The following is a 16055-nucleotide window of genomic DNA, read 5'->3' on the forward strand; positions in this document are numbered from 1 at the left end:
AAGCTGCACTGAGAGCGGTTTTGTGGTAGCGCTGCCGTCATGTGAAGGGATCTGACTCACCTGACTCCAGCTGGACAGTTAATAAGATGACTATTCATTGTTTTAACTAGCAGACATTTCAGGGAAAAGAAATCTGTGGTTTCTTAAAGAGGGAGAGAAAAATGGAGGAAATTATAAAAACCGTCTGCATCCTGAATGAATTTAAACTGTGCATTTCTCATCTTTGTTCCCTGGACTTGGTTCGTCTGTCCTGGCAAAATTCGTTCCGGCCTGGTAGGACAGGAATATTAACAGCTTTAAAACGTCTCGATACGATTCCTCTGTATTTAACTTGATGCATAGCACTTACAAATATGGTAACATTCCATTCTGAGTGTGTCCTGCATGCAACACCGATCAAAGGAAATAAACAGGCTTCCTATGCCAGCAACTAACACAGAGCCCTTCTGTTCATTGAAAGTTTATGTCCCTGTTCTGATCCGAATGTCTCGGAAGCATTCACCTCGGAGACATCTTTACCCAGACACTCTGGTCAGGTTGAGCATTCAGAGGTGACCCTCTCCTAAAGAGAAGATGGCCTACCACCCTCCTTATGTTCCAGGAGAGCAGAGCAGTAGACATGCCTCAGCGGCGCACAACAAATCAATAGATGAGAGAGATTGGTCATGACAGTGCAATTAGAGAGTGACTGAGAGAAAACCAGGCAGGGGGAAAGAGAGATGGGCTTGATTTGCAGAGTCTATTGCAAGTTTCGAAAACATTTTTGCACACTACATTGTTTTTTTCTTGTCTTTTTTTATCTTCCAATCAAATCGGTTATCCGCCTTTAATTTTCTGTTCCAGCACAGCTGAAGAGACGTCGAACAACAGCTGGTACTGAGGAGACACTCTCCTCTCATTTCACACCATCTCTCATTCGCTCTCTACTCAGTTTAGAGGTGTTTGTCAAATAAATAAATGTGGCTTTTCTTACACACTCTCTGCTATAATACCAGAGCTTTCACTTTTTCCATTTGTGTACGTTGCATAAACAATCCGATTTCTTCAGAATTTCTTTTTTATTTAATTTAACCATGTGTTTTTCATACAATTAAAGCAGGACCATACACAAAATCATGTATTCATAAATTGTGGTAAAAAAAATCTAATCGAATCAAATCTAAATATAATCTAATTTTGCAAATGTTATGCAAAATTTACATAACCTAGCTTAATTGAAATCAAAAACATTATTCAATATGACTCAGTAAAAAACAGTAAAATGTTTACATTCACAAAATGTGGGAAATCAGAACAGAATAGAATAGAATAAAAATTATTTGAGTAAAACTATTAATATGTCTGAATCATCTCAATGTTTGACCAATGAATGACCAGGGATTTTCCATGACCTTTCCAGTCATGTGCGATTACCGAATAAGGATGTTCAAAAATGATTTTGACTGATATAAAATCACTGGAAAGAACTGACTCAAGTGAAATGTGACTCACTCAAAAAAAAACAGACATGCAAGAAAGACTCGCAAACAAATCCGACTTAACCAATTCACCTAGAATAAATAGAAAACACAACTTTAAAACCCCCTGATATTAGGTGGGTTTTACATTTATTTAGCTTCCACTAATGACAGTAAATTTAAGGGTCAGATCAGGCAGAAAAAGCCTCTTGGTGAAACGACACCACCCCTTCACTTTCTCCAGACTATGAAGTGTCGATATAACTCGCAAGGTATGTAAAGTAATTATTCATTAATCAATCTTTAAATCTATAAATCCAGGGAGGGATTAGTCTCAGTGTTATGAATGCAAGCAGCTGTTCAACTGAAATATAATTACAGACACACACATACATACACAAGCCAACAGGTTGAGAGAAGTTCATAAGCTCAAGCCATCAAAAAAAAAAAAAAAAAAAAAACCCACAAGTGACAGGCAGCCTGCGATGAACAAGCATCATCTTCAACGAATCATTTGAATAACCACAAGAATGACACGCCCTCCATCATACAGCATAAACTTTCAAGTTTAATTTAGTCAGATGCAGCCATTTAAACATCTTAATGCAGATGTGCTGCTGCTGCTGCTGGCCACAGTGACTCCACACTAAAATGGCATCAGAATTTAACCACATGAGTCCAGTGACCCAGAACATCTAATGTGACCAACATCCCCCATCACAGACACTGTTAGGAACAATTACAAAAGAATGCATTACTGAACAGTCCCAGATCAGAGCATGTGAATATAGAAGTGTGTGTGTGTGTGTGTGTGTGTGTGAGAAAGAGAGAGAGAGAGAGAGAGAGAGAGAGACTAGTTTGCATAATCTCATTATATTTGTGAGAACAACATGAAAACATTCCAAGCCAAAGAAGGATCAGGAATCAGACTGATCACTCACCAGCCATCCTGTGAATTCAGCACAGCAGCCGGGCACTGGAGAGAACGAGAGGACAGAAGAGAACTCTGGAGGGGAAGGGATCTCTCGGGTAGCTCTCAAAGCTCCATTTTTCTCTTTTCCGGCACTGAGCACTTCCCTGTCCCTGCTTCTCTCAGTCAGCACTGAGCAGTCTAACCGCTGCCGGTTGTTTTCTAGGGAAGGCGGAGCAGAGAATAATCTCCCTCTCCTGTTAAGCCCTTTCTTTCACCCCCTCTCACTCTTTCTCTCTCTACTGCCCTCTTGTGCTCTTTGTTACTCACCCTGCCTTTCCTTACATATTTTTTCCACTGTCCTACTTCCTGTGCTCTCTGTATCTCTGTATCTGGATGTGAGTTTGGATGTGCATGTGCTTATATAAATGGCTTTACTCTCTTCTGCAGACAAAACCTCTGTATCTCTCTATGTCTTGATGTAAGTTTGCATGTGCATGGGCTTGTATAAATGACTTTACTCACTACTGCAGACAAAACCAGAGATTAAAAAAAAAAATGTGAATCTCATATGCATGCCTTTGTCAGTCAGATGACTCCCTTTCATCCCAAATCAATACTCACAGATGGCTGTGACAGAGAACACAGCATATAATCAACCAAAACAACATTTTCTCCAATACTAAATAAAACGGGCAATTTTAGAAGCAGCCCTGGCTTTGTCAACAGTCATCTTCTAGACTTAAGCTCAGAAATCAGCAAGTAAACAGTCTGAAATGTTCACAGCAGGTCTGAGCCTGCTTGTAATAAAGCTTTTTTTTTAACTCTAAGCTAACAGTTGGGAGAATGAAAACGAAATATGTTTTAAGGGTTAATGTCAGTAGGACTTTTGTAATTTTAAAAGTCTCTTGTTGTTCAAAAATACTCTAAAGCACCCCCTTACCTCCCAGTTGAATATATTTTAAAATGCAATTTATTCCTGACGGCAAAGCTGTATTTTCAACACTCATTAATTCAGTCTTCAGTGTCACATGATCCTTATGAAATCTTTCTTATATGCTAATTTATCTCATTAATTTATCTCAAGGAACATTTCTCATTACTATCATTACCGAAAACAGCTGTGCTGCTATATTTTTTATGGAAGCCATTATAAAATAATGGTTAAAAGTGTTATTTATTTAAAAAACTTGAAATGAATTATTTAAAGCAGACAGCTTTAACATTAAAATGTCTTTACTGTTACTTTTGATCAATCTGTTTTGCATTCTTGCTTAAAAAATGTGTTCATTTCTTACTGACTGCAAACTTTTGAATGATAGTGTAGTCTATATGGAACACAGAGGTACTCAAAATTACAATGCAGACTTTGCTGTAAAATTTAATTTAGGAAACATAGTTACAATTTATCATTTAAAGAGCCATGTTTAAAGTTAAAACCAATCAGTAAGTTTTTGAACAAATTATTAGGGTAAATGATTCAATGACTTGCTCAAATAGAGTGGGGGAACTATGATGTCAGAACCTAAAAAAAGATTCATTTGTTAATTAAACATATACATATCAAAACACAAATTTTGAAGCAGTTATGTTGATAAAAAAAAAGACAACAACAAAAAAAACATTATAGGAAAATCTAGAAGGAGGCCGCGTCGAATTACACGTCCAAGTTCTGAAGTCATAGTTCCCTCACTGCATAATTTCCATAGACAGTAAAAGAAATGGACACAGTGACCCCATTGGAACTTAATTGAGACAAGTGAAGCCCGTTTTTAGCATTTTTTAGCACTTCCGTTTCTGACGCGCAGACTCAAACGAAGCTTGATAACGTCAGCAACCTGTCTGACAGATGTAAATCTTCTAGTAGCTGTGCGTGTAAACTGCCATCGTTAATCTTGCAGAGACGGCGAGCTTTAAATTTTTTTTTATAGTATTTTAAAATGTAACACCAGTACGCCATATTAAGTTAATTGCCTGCGAGCTTTTCCTCCTGTCTGTACGGTAATGCGACAGAGAGTCGAGTGGTTATGACGCAATCGTTAGCCTATTTTTTACAAAAACTGTTTATACGGGGCCATAATGTAACATAGAAGGTAATGGAGCCCTTTATACATTGTCGTGTATCTTTAGAAATAAATAATGGACAAACGGAGTCTTTAAATGCCTCAGATGTACCGTTATTCGCTGTCAAAGTGAGGCCAAAATGAATGGGAGTCAATGGGAATGCTAACGCAAGTGAAGTTCTGCTACAAGATGGCGGCACGCGGCCGACTTCAACTTCCGGTCGACTTCCTTGCCGCCTGATAATTTCACTTGTTCTATTTCTGAAATAATCATTTTTTATTTTTTTTTTCAAGCAAATGACTCAACGATTCACTTACTGCCACCTACTGGCATAACACTGGAACCTACTGAAAAATCCCCACCACACACAGACAAGTGAAGTGATACACAAAGTGAAAACTAGTGATTTAAAACAGTATTATTGCACATTCAGTAAAGACAGCCATTATTGTTTTGTCCAAGCAGACCCAACGGCCGTCTTTGAGGCCTTATTAAAATCACTCATCACAAAAAATACATATTGAGCTTGACAGTTTGATTAAAAGTGGCTCCAGTTCAATCTTCATACTTCAGTCTTTCCTTAGGAATTAGTTCCTTTTTTTACCGAATGAAATTTACTGAGCAATAAAGCAACGCTGAGATTTTTTTTTCCCGTTATGACAGTTTCCTTGACAACATCGCCTCTTTCCTGCTCAAGAGGGAGAGAAACTAAGGATACGTGAGAGAACAATAAAACAAGCGTAGGAAAAACTGACTCAAATGTTCAAATGCTTTTAATTTAGATTTGACCCTGTAAAGTCATTAGAATCTATTAGCGCCATCTGAGAACATCACATAAAAAGCTGTGCCAGTCTAGGAACTTTATTAAAGTCTGTTTGTGTCTATGACACGAGTTGTGCGACTGTGAATCTGTGTGTGCTTCAAGAGAGATTTTTTTGTTGTTGCTCCAATTCTGTCCACATGTTTATTTGTGGCATTCTTTTTTATTTAAACACGTGCTAAGTTAAGTTATCATTGTGATTTTGGCTTTAAAGTTAACATATCATGGAAAATAAAAATAATTTTCCGTACTATATACAGATATAGATATTCCATAACTCTGACACAGTTCATTCCTTAGTCCATCAATCATTTCTGAAAACTAAAGTGCAAACACACATTATTAAAAAAAATCATTGTGGTTATGACAGCACAACCATGAGCATATGATTGTAATTACATGTTACTGCCTCTTCGATATTCAGCATTCTGCAGGTCAACAGCTAGTCACATTTCTCAATAACTCAATAAATAATAATAAATAAATAAACACTCAATTTCTAAGGTCAGACAGTGGGTAGAAAATTGTCATATAATACTAAAGACTAAAAACTATGACGTTAAACTAGACATAGCAGATTAATGGTCCCTCTTAAATGATAAACAATTAGTAGATACCCCCCAATAATGTCTATTTGTGACCTTCATTTGATTTGTAATCAAGTTTACACATTAGGAGCCATCCTCTTCTCCATCCACCGGAACAGAACAGACTGGTTTATTAGTAAATGGTTTAACTTGTGGCTGGTATCATGTTTCCTAAGTCTCCTAAGTGCCATCTGTGCCAAGAGGACAAACAGCACAAACTAAACGTTTCATCACATTCTGGGTGAACATTATAAAGAAATAAAGAGAATGTAAGCAAGAATTCAGAAATCAGTAAAACTAAACCTCACCTGCTGGACATACCGGCTTGCTTTCTACAAAAACGCTACAGAGAAAACTGTGTGCATGTCGATACTGCCTATAATAAATGTCCATTTAGATGTAACTGCCTTTGTATACGCATATCCCTTTATGTAAGTGCTTTCAAAAGAAGAGTCGAATTCTATTAACAGCTCTTGACTCTTTCTAATAGAAGCCACAATCAGACTGTCTGGTAACGCAGGGTCATTTTTCAGCCAAATGAATATAATAATGCAGAGATACACACACAAATACTCAAGCACAGATCATAAGCGGCACAAAAGTAAGCTGCACTCACATCAGCCGGTGCAATGGGCACACAAACTCAACAAAAATCCATTTTGCGCCACAGAAGTCCACAGTACTCATGCCCTATCTGTATCTGCACAAGCACAGCCATCCATAGTCTGCTTCAGCCAAGCCATGCTGAAAGCACAGACAATTACTACACTTAATCCAATCAAATGAGATGCTTCTGGGATTAGCAGCATCCGCACATATAATCTCATTTGTGTAAAGAATGGATGAGCAGCTCAGGCCGTGTGTTTAGAGCAGCGGGTGCTGTTAATGCTGCTGATATAGGGTAAAACCAGGGTTGTGACGGACTGGGAATTCTTAGGGTCTAAGCTAATGGCTAAAGCTAAACTGGGAAAACGCAGCCAGCTAATGCCCAGATTAATGAGGGAATCCATGCTGAGCCCAGATAAAGTACAAATTGGGGTTGTACTGTTTGAGAGCTACCAAAAATCTCTCTCTATATATGTCCATATATCCTCTCTCTCTCTCTCTCTCTCTCTCTATATATATATATATATAGTTTAATATGGTTAATCAGCTGTCTGGTAGGGCTGAGGTCAGCCAGGTCAAATAAATGACTATTGCTTTAAAACTATATGGAATCCAGCTTTCCCAACAATGTAATTTAGTGAAATACTAATAAAAGTGATATTTTTTTGTAAATAATATAATGCAGAATGACTGCAATGCCATTTGGATCCGTCTGCAGACATTGCTGGAATCCATAGGATTTAAAAGCACCAAATATAAATGTTTAATAGGAGCAAAGATAAATGTTCACTGGACTAGAGGCTCCAAACATTTCATTTTGAGTTCCGCTTGGAGACTGCGCTTCACTGGCAGTCTATCATGACTGCTGTTTGCACTGGGAAAAAAAAAGCTATTAATTGTTTATTGGACAGTGGGCTTTCGATCGATGCATTCTTGTCCTGCCTGGAAGCCTGACTTCTCTATAATGATTTACATTTAGTCCTACAGCAGACTCCCATCTCACAATACCTCACAATTAATGCCCGCTTTCAAGATTTAAACTAGAAAAGAAAATAGGAATAAACCGCTAGACCTGAAACTTGTCACGTCAGCCTATTTCTAGTACCACAACCGGACTGTTATGATTCTGCAAATTGTGAGCACAGCATTAAGTCAAATAAAATAAAGCACAGCGAACGTTTCCAAATCAGAAATTTGCATAGAAATGAGCAAAAACTCGAGAGCAGAGCACAGCTGCAGTCTGTTTAAAGTGAGGGATATTTATGGGATAAGGGGACAAGAAGATGCATGAAGGAGCATCTCCGAGAAAGAGGCAGATGACAGATTGGACTGCAAAGCTCTGTTGGTTTTCATTGACAAGAGAGGCATGTCAAAAGTGACCTCAATAACCAGTCTGCATAACAGACACACAAACTTTCAGGCCACACACACACTTCACTGTGCAGCAAATTATGCAGCACGGACACAAGGAAATGCAAAATTGCACATTTACATATGGTGCTACTCCATAGGAATTAGCACACAGAATGCAAACACATGCAAAAATATCTATACTAAGACTCAACTGCCATATTCAGACACTCATACAGTAACATATTCATTAACATCCAGTAAAGTTTTAAAATAGGTCAGAACCAACTGCCAACTTTTTCCAGTTACATGAAGGTAACAAATGATCTCCAGTCAAGACAGTGACTGAAAGATTAAAGATGACATTTTAATGCTATTTTAAAAATCACTTTAACTATTTTTAAAATAATAGTTCTCAACCAGGGAGCATTTGCAAGTGGGCTGGAAAAACGCTCAAAATTAGTACAAAATTGAAATAAGTTAAAAGAAAAACTCAAAACATCTTATTTTAATTTGTTCTTTCAGCAAATGTAATAATTAAAAAAAAAATCATTTTTATGATTTATTTTCTAGTTCTCTCTGGCTTTAAAATATTTTATTTGGCATAAATTGTTAGTAAAATTGTTTGAATGATTCTCAAATCATTTCACATTCTAAAACTCCTGTTATTATGGAACATACTTATTTGAATTGTATTATTTATAATTATTTTATTGAATTACTTGCCACTCCTAGTTTCTGTAATAGGGCTATATATATTGAAAACAAGCAGCTATATTATTACAGAAAAAGCTTTCATTGCAGTCAGAAAGGTTGAGAACCACTGGCTTAAAACGATCCAAACACACAGATCCTCTATAGAGCAGGTTCTTCTGGATGACGTTAGTGGTGTAGAAATTGAAGACTTCTAAAAAGCATTAATAAAGATCAGAATAAGATGGAAAATTGTTGTTGTTTACCTGTCGTTGTCTACTGGTCTGAAGCCTGGCAGGATGTGTCTGAAACTGCTGTTCCTGTCCAGTTTAGGCTGACTCTTCGTCCGCTTTATTGAGCCCTTTAACCTGCGACTCAAAAACCCCTAATGAGGAAATGACAGAGAACAGGACAGACATTATGATAATAGCAACAGGCAGATTCATATAGATCTTTCACCACCATTTCATACATCCACTCACTCGTAATTATCCCACATTTTATACACCATTTTTCTGTGAAAGCACCTGTCACATTTTTTCGGCTCAAGAGTCAACTTCCTTTAAGCACCAGTTACCATGGAGACAGCAGGTTGGCATCAAGGGCATGGAGAGGAAAGGGAGGCATAAAGTGAGAAAGAGTGAAAAATAAAAAAAAAATTAAAAAGCAAAAACCTGATGGATTGTAAGAAAAGAACGAGAGTCAAGGACAAAATGCGATCCACTCATCTTCACTATAAGGCTGCTATTGTAGAGATAAAAAACGAGAAAGCGAGAAAGTGAGAAACGCAATGGAGAAAGATTGAGAAAAGGTAAAGAAAGAAAGTCAAGTCAGTAGACGTGAAGTTTCTGGCATGAAAGTGTTAGTAAACAAACAGAAAGCAGGCCGTTCCCCCCTACCAATTAACACTTCGGCATATTCTACATAATTAAAGCACCCTACTGATTACTATTCACAATATATGCAAATTATTACACACAGACATCTCTTAATCACAGAGCAATCAGTCAGAGTATTGCAGCCTACCGTTAGCTAGCATCGAAAGAAAAGAAAATCCAATCAGAAGAGGATTGAGAGAGACAATGACAAGAAGTCATCTGAATAATAAACAAGCTCCCCTGTCCAAACAGAACAGAATTTGCCAAAATATTGATGCCGTAAGCTTCAAAGCTTGCTTTAAAGAAGGTTATGAGTTTGTCATTTCATGTTGCCAGGTTGTCAAGTGCTCTGAACGGAGTCGAGATTAAACCGATAATCAGTTTGACTGCTATTTCCTAAATGAATAAATTTTTTGAATAGTTATACATGATTAGAATAAATGGCAGTATTTTGATGGCTCTCTGAAGAACAGCAGTTTAGAGCTTTTTTTTTTTTTTTTTTTGACTTGGATCAAATATTACACGATCATTCAAAGTTTGGGCTCAGTAAGATCTTTATAACGTTTTGGAAAAAGTATCTCATGCTCACCAAGACTCCATTTATTTGATAAAAAAAAAAAAAACATTATACTGTAAAATATCAGTAAAATGTATGGTAACTGTTTTCCATGTTAATATATTAAAATGCAATTTATTTCAGCAGAATTTTTAGCAAAAAAAAAAAATAAATTTGAAAACACTTGTGCAACTTTTTTTTATTTTTATTTTTTTAGGATTCTTTTCAAAGAATGTAAATATCTTCACCACAACTTTTGATCGATTTTATGCATCCTTGGCTGAATAAAAGTATCCATTCAACTTAACAAGCAGCACATTTTTGTAGGTCCTTATGTTATTGTAACGCACATGTTGTGATAGCAAACAACAGATTACAAATGTCTCTGTTGTCATTAACATTATTAAAATAAAAAATATATGTCAATCACACAGCTCAAAAGCAAGGAGGCACATTCATGCGGAAATTTGTTTAAACATTAAATTATGGTTTTAAATTAACCATAATTGAAATCACAATTACTTTACAGGAGAATGTCATATGATGACAGAAATGTTGCTACGAAGAAAGAATGCATGCATTCCTGCAAAACATTCTTCCCCTTTTCAGCAATAATGACACAGAGCAACAATATTCATCATGAATTCATCATTCATAATCACTTTCACAATTTTTTCCAGCTGATGAATGCTATAAAAATATATTGATTGCCAATCAGAATGCACCTGATTTAAAGGGTTACTCCAAGACTTTGACGATGTCACTTACTTGGCAGTCTATGGGACGGTCACAAGCCTCCCGATTTTCATCCAAAATATCTTAAATTATGTTCCGAAGATGAACTTAGCTTTAATGGGTGTGGAACGTCATGGAGGTAAAGTGATTAATGACAAAATTTTCATTTTGGGGTGGAGTATCCCTTTAATGAGCTTGAGCATTTAAAGCAGCAAATGAAATACCTGCAACACACTCTTATAATAAACAGAACATTATCGCCCTATAGGTGTGGACATCAGTAAAGTTGTCATTATACAGTGGGATGTGAAAGTTTGGGAAACCCTTGCAGAATCTGTGAAACTGGAATACATTTTCAAAAAGAGATCATACGAAATGCATGTTATTTATTTAGTACTGTCCTACTGTAAGTAAGATATTATACATAAAAGATGTTTGCATATAGTCCACAAGACAAAAAAAATGCTGAAATTATTAAAATAACCCCATTCAAAAGTTTGGGAACCCTTAGTTCTTAATACTGTGTACAGTTACCTGGATGATCCACAACTGTCTTTCTGTTTTGAGATGTGCAATTAATGTTGTGCAATTTTGGTTGGAATTTGAAGATCAAGGTAAACTGAACTTATTTTTTTTTTGTTCCGGGAAACATACAAGTATCTTCTGTAGCTTACAAAGGGTAGAACTAAATGGAAAAAAAATGTATATATATTTCAACAAAATAAGAAAAATTTGGAGATCTTCATCATGTTCATTAATGCATCTTGTTTCCTTCTGGAGCATCAGTGCACGTTTTAACCTTTTTTAATAGTTGTGTTTGAGTGCCTCAGTTGTCCAAAATCATGCAGTCACTGCTGGAAAGGGTTCAAATATGCAAAAGAAGTTGGAAAACTGAAGAATCTGCAGGACCTGATGGATTTTTCAGAAGAACAGTTCTCAGTTTAACTGTTCAGAACAAACAAGGGACTCATGCACAACCATCACAAAACAGAAAGATATAATAATAATTTTAGTTTTGTGTTCTGGACTAAATGTGAACATATTTTATGCACAATATCTTACCCAGGACAGTACTTAATAAAAAATAACATGCATTTAGTATGATCTCTCTTTTTATTTTTTATTTATTATTCACATTTTCACAGATTCTGCAATGGGTTTCCAATTTTTCGCATGCCACTGTAGTTATTTCTTGGTGTAAATAATTTTTTTGCATACAATTTCACATGTACACAGTGAAAAATCAGATTGAATGAAAAATTATCGAATCAGTTATCAAAACAGTGTTCATTGCAACCTTAGTAAATAATTCAGTCATGGTATGCAATGTCAAACCCGTGTTAATAAGCAACTATCGAGCAGGTCTGTCTAACAGGTCATGGATGTTGACAGTCAATATCCAGGGCTGGATCGTTGTCCTGTGAGGCCCTTGGGCACACATATTTGCAGGACTCCATCACCCTTAGTTCTATGTTAAACCACAAGGATGCTATGACTAAAATTATGAAACACATTTCACCTTTTCATAATGTGAAAGTAGATGAGAAAGCCTGGGTTAGGTGTAAGCAGCATAAATTAAATAAAGCCTATATATCAAAAACCTTCCAGGAGCAAATCAATAGAAAATGACCTGAAATATTTACCTAAAGCCATTATTTGTATAATATCTTATTCATATGACTATATCCATCCAAGATATATATCTATCTATTTAAATACATTTCCCAATGCCTTTCAGTTCAGTGAGCTGCATAACTCAGACATCCAGTAAAGTGCATGATACAGTTTAACACAAAACAAACCTGAGGCTACTGAGTAACTAATCGATTAAAGAAAGAAAGAAAGAAAAAACACTAGAGAACTTTGCTGAAAGGGGTGCTTGTGCTTTTCCCACACTCCATCTTTACCACACACACAGCACCAATTAGTTCACAGATTGGGTTTTATACTGCATTCACAAAACAAAACTATTCATCCATCTTTCTTGACATGTAGATTAATAACATCACCATTTCTTTCTTATAAGAATCTTCAGTGTCATTCGATACATCTGTCCATGCCTCATGGTCAAAACCATATCTGGTATCAACGGAGTTATTCATGCACAGTGAATAAGAGTTCAGAAAGGAGGATAAAAGGAGGATAGAGAGGAAGAGGGGAGAAAAATCGCACAAGCGCCCGATTCCGAAAGGTACAGTACCACTTCCTACCAGCGGGGGGTGCAGGGGGATTATCATTACTTCCCTTCCCTAACAATGAAGCTATGTGGCATCTTCCATCATTCATCCAAAACAATGTAATCTAAGGCTTCCTCTGTGTGCCTTGAACCTGTTCAAACATGTACAGCAATGAGAAGATTTGTGATGGAACCTAAGTGTTCTCAGATCAAGTTTTAACATCGAAGGAGATATTTGCAAACTATGCATTAGGCTAGATGAGTAATTGGGCCTGAATCTGCAGAAGCTCAGAGGTCAAGAGGCCCTTGAGTCACCTCAGAGGTCTCATTTAAATGTAATTACACCTGCATTCTGTAAATGCTAAGCAGCAAAACACACAAGAAGCCCACATGCGCTGCATTTAATACAGAGGGTGAAACTACTGAATACCACCTGCTGTTGATTGCTAATGATTCACTTCCGCAAGCGGCACATAATGTGAGCCTCAATTTGAAACGATTGCTAACAGACTGCTTTTCAATCATGAGAAGTTTTTTTCATCCCTTGCTAATAGAGCTCACTCTCATAAACATATCATTACAACTTCATACCAATTACAGCGAGCATCTGAACGCTGTTAAATCTTCCCCGATGCCCATCAATAAAACATTCTCTTCAAATGGAGCTTGTTCAGGATTCATTTGTATGTAATATCCTGATGTATAATCTAGCCTATAAATATAGCCTTGATCCAGACTTCAACTTAATACTTAAAATATTAGGCTTGGTATGTGGTTTTGGGCTGGATCACCATCTTGAGCTTCAGCTATTTAGTTATTATGCCTAACATTATGTTGGTTGAATGTGCACTGGATTTTTGCTTCTTAAATACTTAAAATAATAATAAAACACCACCACAGCTCAAATTTATAGCCTCAAGTAGGAAATTAGCATTTGACAAAATATTTTGAAAGCTAACGTTTATTAGTACTGCAGAATTTTAATACTAAAGATCTGAAGTAGTAAAAACAATAAAGATAAGATACATGTGGGCACACTATGCACCACATCTGGGTTCCAGACTGTGTTTGATCAGACACACATATAATACTCACTGTGACCCTGAAGGGTGTAGCAGCAGTGGCAGTGGGCTCCATTGTAGGCGGGGCTTTGTCAGGGGCGGAGCCTGGCATGCTACGTCTCCGCCCTGTTTTCTCAGGTGGAGAGTCTGTGAGACAAGAAGGACGGAGAAATTGATTTATTAACAATATGATTGTTCCATGTATAGATTTTCTGAACCGTTACATATATATACACACAAAAACACACACAGAGTATAGACATTTACAGACATTTTTTAAATCGCAAAACACAACTGAAAAGATGTTTTTTTATATAAATATATATATATATATATATATATATATATATATATATATATATATATATATATATATATATATATATATATATATATATATATAGCTTTATAATAGCGAAGAATAAACCCACATGCACAAAATCCCAGCATGTTGTCCAAGTGTGGATGTAGACTGTGAGACTCTCACAGCATGTAATCAAATAAGCAGATACCACATAAACAATCACCATGCCAACACATCCATTCATCCACTCATAATGTAAGAGTTGTATGTCACAGATGTAGGAATGCACCGAAAAAAAAAATTATTGGTCGAAGCTGAACAAAATGAAACACTGACCTAAAGGCCAAATACGGAACACGTGTTTTATTTATTTATTTTTTCCCCCATTTTGCTATTAAAAAAAAAGAATGATAAATTAATAATAAATGAATATGAATATATATATTAAAAAGCCAAAATTTGCTTTAAAAATATTTATTTAACACTGAACACTTTTTATTTTATTTTTTTACATTCTAACATACATTTTACTAATAAAACACAATTTAACTTAATATTAATAAATTAGTAAAAGTATTTTTTTGGCCATTTTTGAGACCCCCTTCTCGAATCTGGAATGTTTTTTTTACTGTACAAGTAAATGCAGCCTTGCTGAGCAGAAAACATTTCAGGTCCCAGTCTGTACACTATGTGTGAATGCTATAATAAATGTATTAATAGAGTAATTATTGTTTTAATTATCATTTTGATTTTTATTGTTTATTTTTATTTAATTTTATGTATTTTACAGAACAAAAGTAAAATTCAAGTAATAACATTTATTAATGTTGATGGAGTTCTTGCTTTTTATTTTGGCAGAAACCCACCAGAAGACCTCAGTGTTTTTTTTTTTTTTTGACAACAGTAGTTTTATGAATGATTCTCATTATGAATTTGGGAAGATGTTTGTTGCATGTATTGCACTGTTACATGCCTTGTAAAAATCATAAAAATGTTACTGAGCAACTGAAGAATAATTACTTTAGTGCAGATTTTCCTTGTGCTTTGGACTTCTTCGGAATCCTGGTGCAGTGAGCTAATGTAGCACTTTTTGAATACATGCAATTCGTTCGTGTATTCGAAAACATACAATTCTGCAGTTTATTGAATTTTTTAAGGGTATTTCACAATTTTAATCATCAAACACATTAATCACGCTTATTCAACACCGAAAGACCTTTTGTTGCAATTTTTGGCCGAATAATTTCGGTTGCATCCCTGCATAGATGTCCTAATAGCTCATTCATAAAGTCATCAAATCTCATTGTGCCCTCAGTATACAATGCTCTTAAATCCTCCCACTGTTCCTCCCTGCCCTTCAGAATTCACATCCAGGGAAAAAAGTAAAGCCTGGCTGCCTGCCTCACTCAATCAGTGTCAGGATAGGTACATAGATCTAGAAACCGATTATGTTAAGTGCTCTGCTCTGATCTCATGATCACACACTGATCCCCCTCCAAGACACTGCCTGAGCCAAGTCTTCAGTCAGAACTCAATTTCCCACCACACACACAAACACACACACACACCGAGAGAGAGGGGGGGGGCAGGAGTATGAATTCTTTTCAAGCATCGTTTCACACAATTTCCCAAATTTCAACCTTCTGGTATGTTGTGTGGACTGGGAAATAACGTGGACATAAGCTGTCTTCAAGTGCAAGATTGTACTGTAAATTTACATTTATATGGAAAGTATTCATTACATTATTTATTAGACCATTTTAAATAATTTCCAGCCTTTTTTGTGTTTTTTTTTTTTGCAGTTCACTTACATATTAGTAGTGTGATAAATACATTGTAATGCATACAATTATACCAT

At 36.0% G+C, this 16055-nt stretch overlaps 1 protein-coding gene across 5 annotated transcripts in view; it reads right to left on the reverse strand.

Moving 5' to 3' along the window:
• The window catches only part of LOC113049392 (disabled homolog 2-interacting protein-like), a 116683-nt gene that overhangs the window by 46448 nt on the left and 54180 nt on the right, over positions 1 to 16055 (reverse strand). For 4 of the 5 annotated variants that reach the window (XM_026211699.1, XM_026211701.1, XM_026211703.1 and 1 more), the window contains 2 exons: positions 13928 to 14040; positions 8754 to 8872 (listed from right to left, as the gene is read on the reverse strand). In XM_026211699.1, coding sequence (XP_026067484.1) covers positions 8754 to 8872; positions 13928 to 14040 — 232 coding nt within the window. Of the gene's footprint in view, positions 1 to 2398; positions 2697 to 8753; positions 8873 to 13927; positions 14041 to 16055 lie in introns of those variants that run through there. The other variant, XM_026211705.1, reaches the window with a different exon arrangement.

Source organism: Carassius auratus, chromosome 30 (assembly GCF_003368295.1).
Source record: "Carassius auratus strain Wakin chromosome 30, ASM336829v1, whole genome shotgun sequence".
NCBI classification, from domain to species: Eukaryota; Metazoa; Chordata; class Actinopteri; order Cypriniformes; family Cyprinidae; genus Carassius; species Carassius auratus.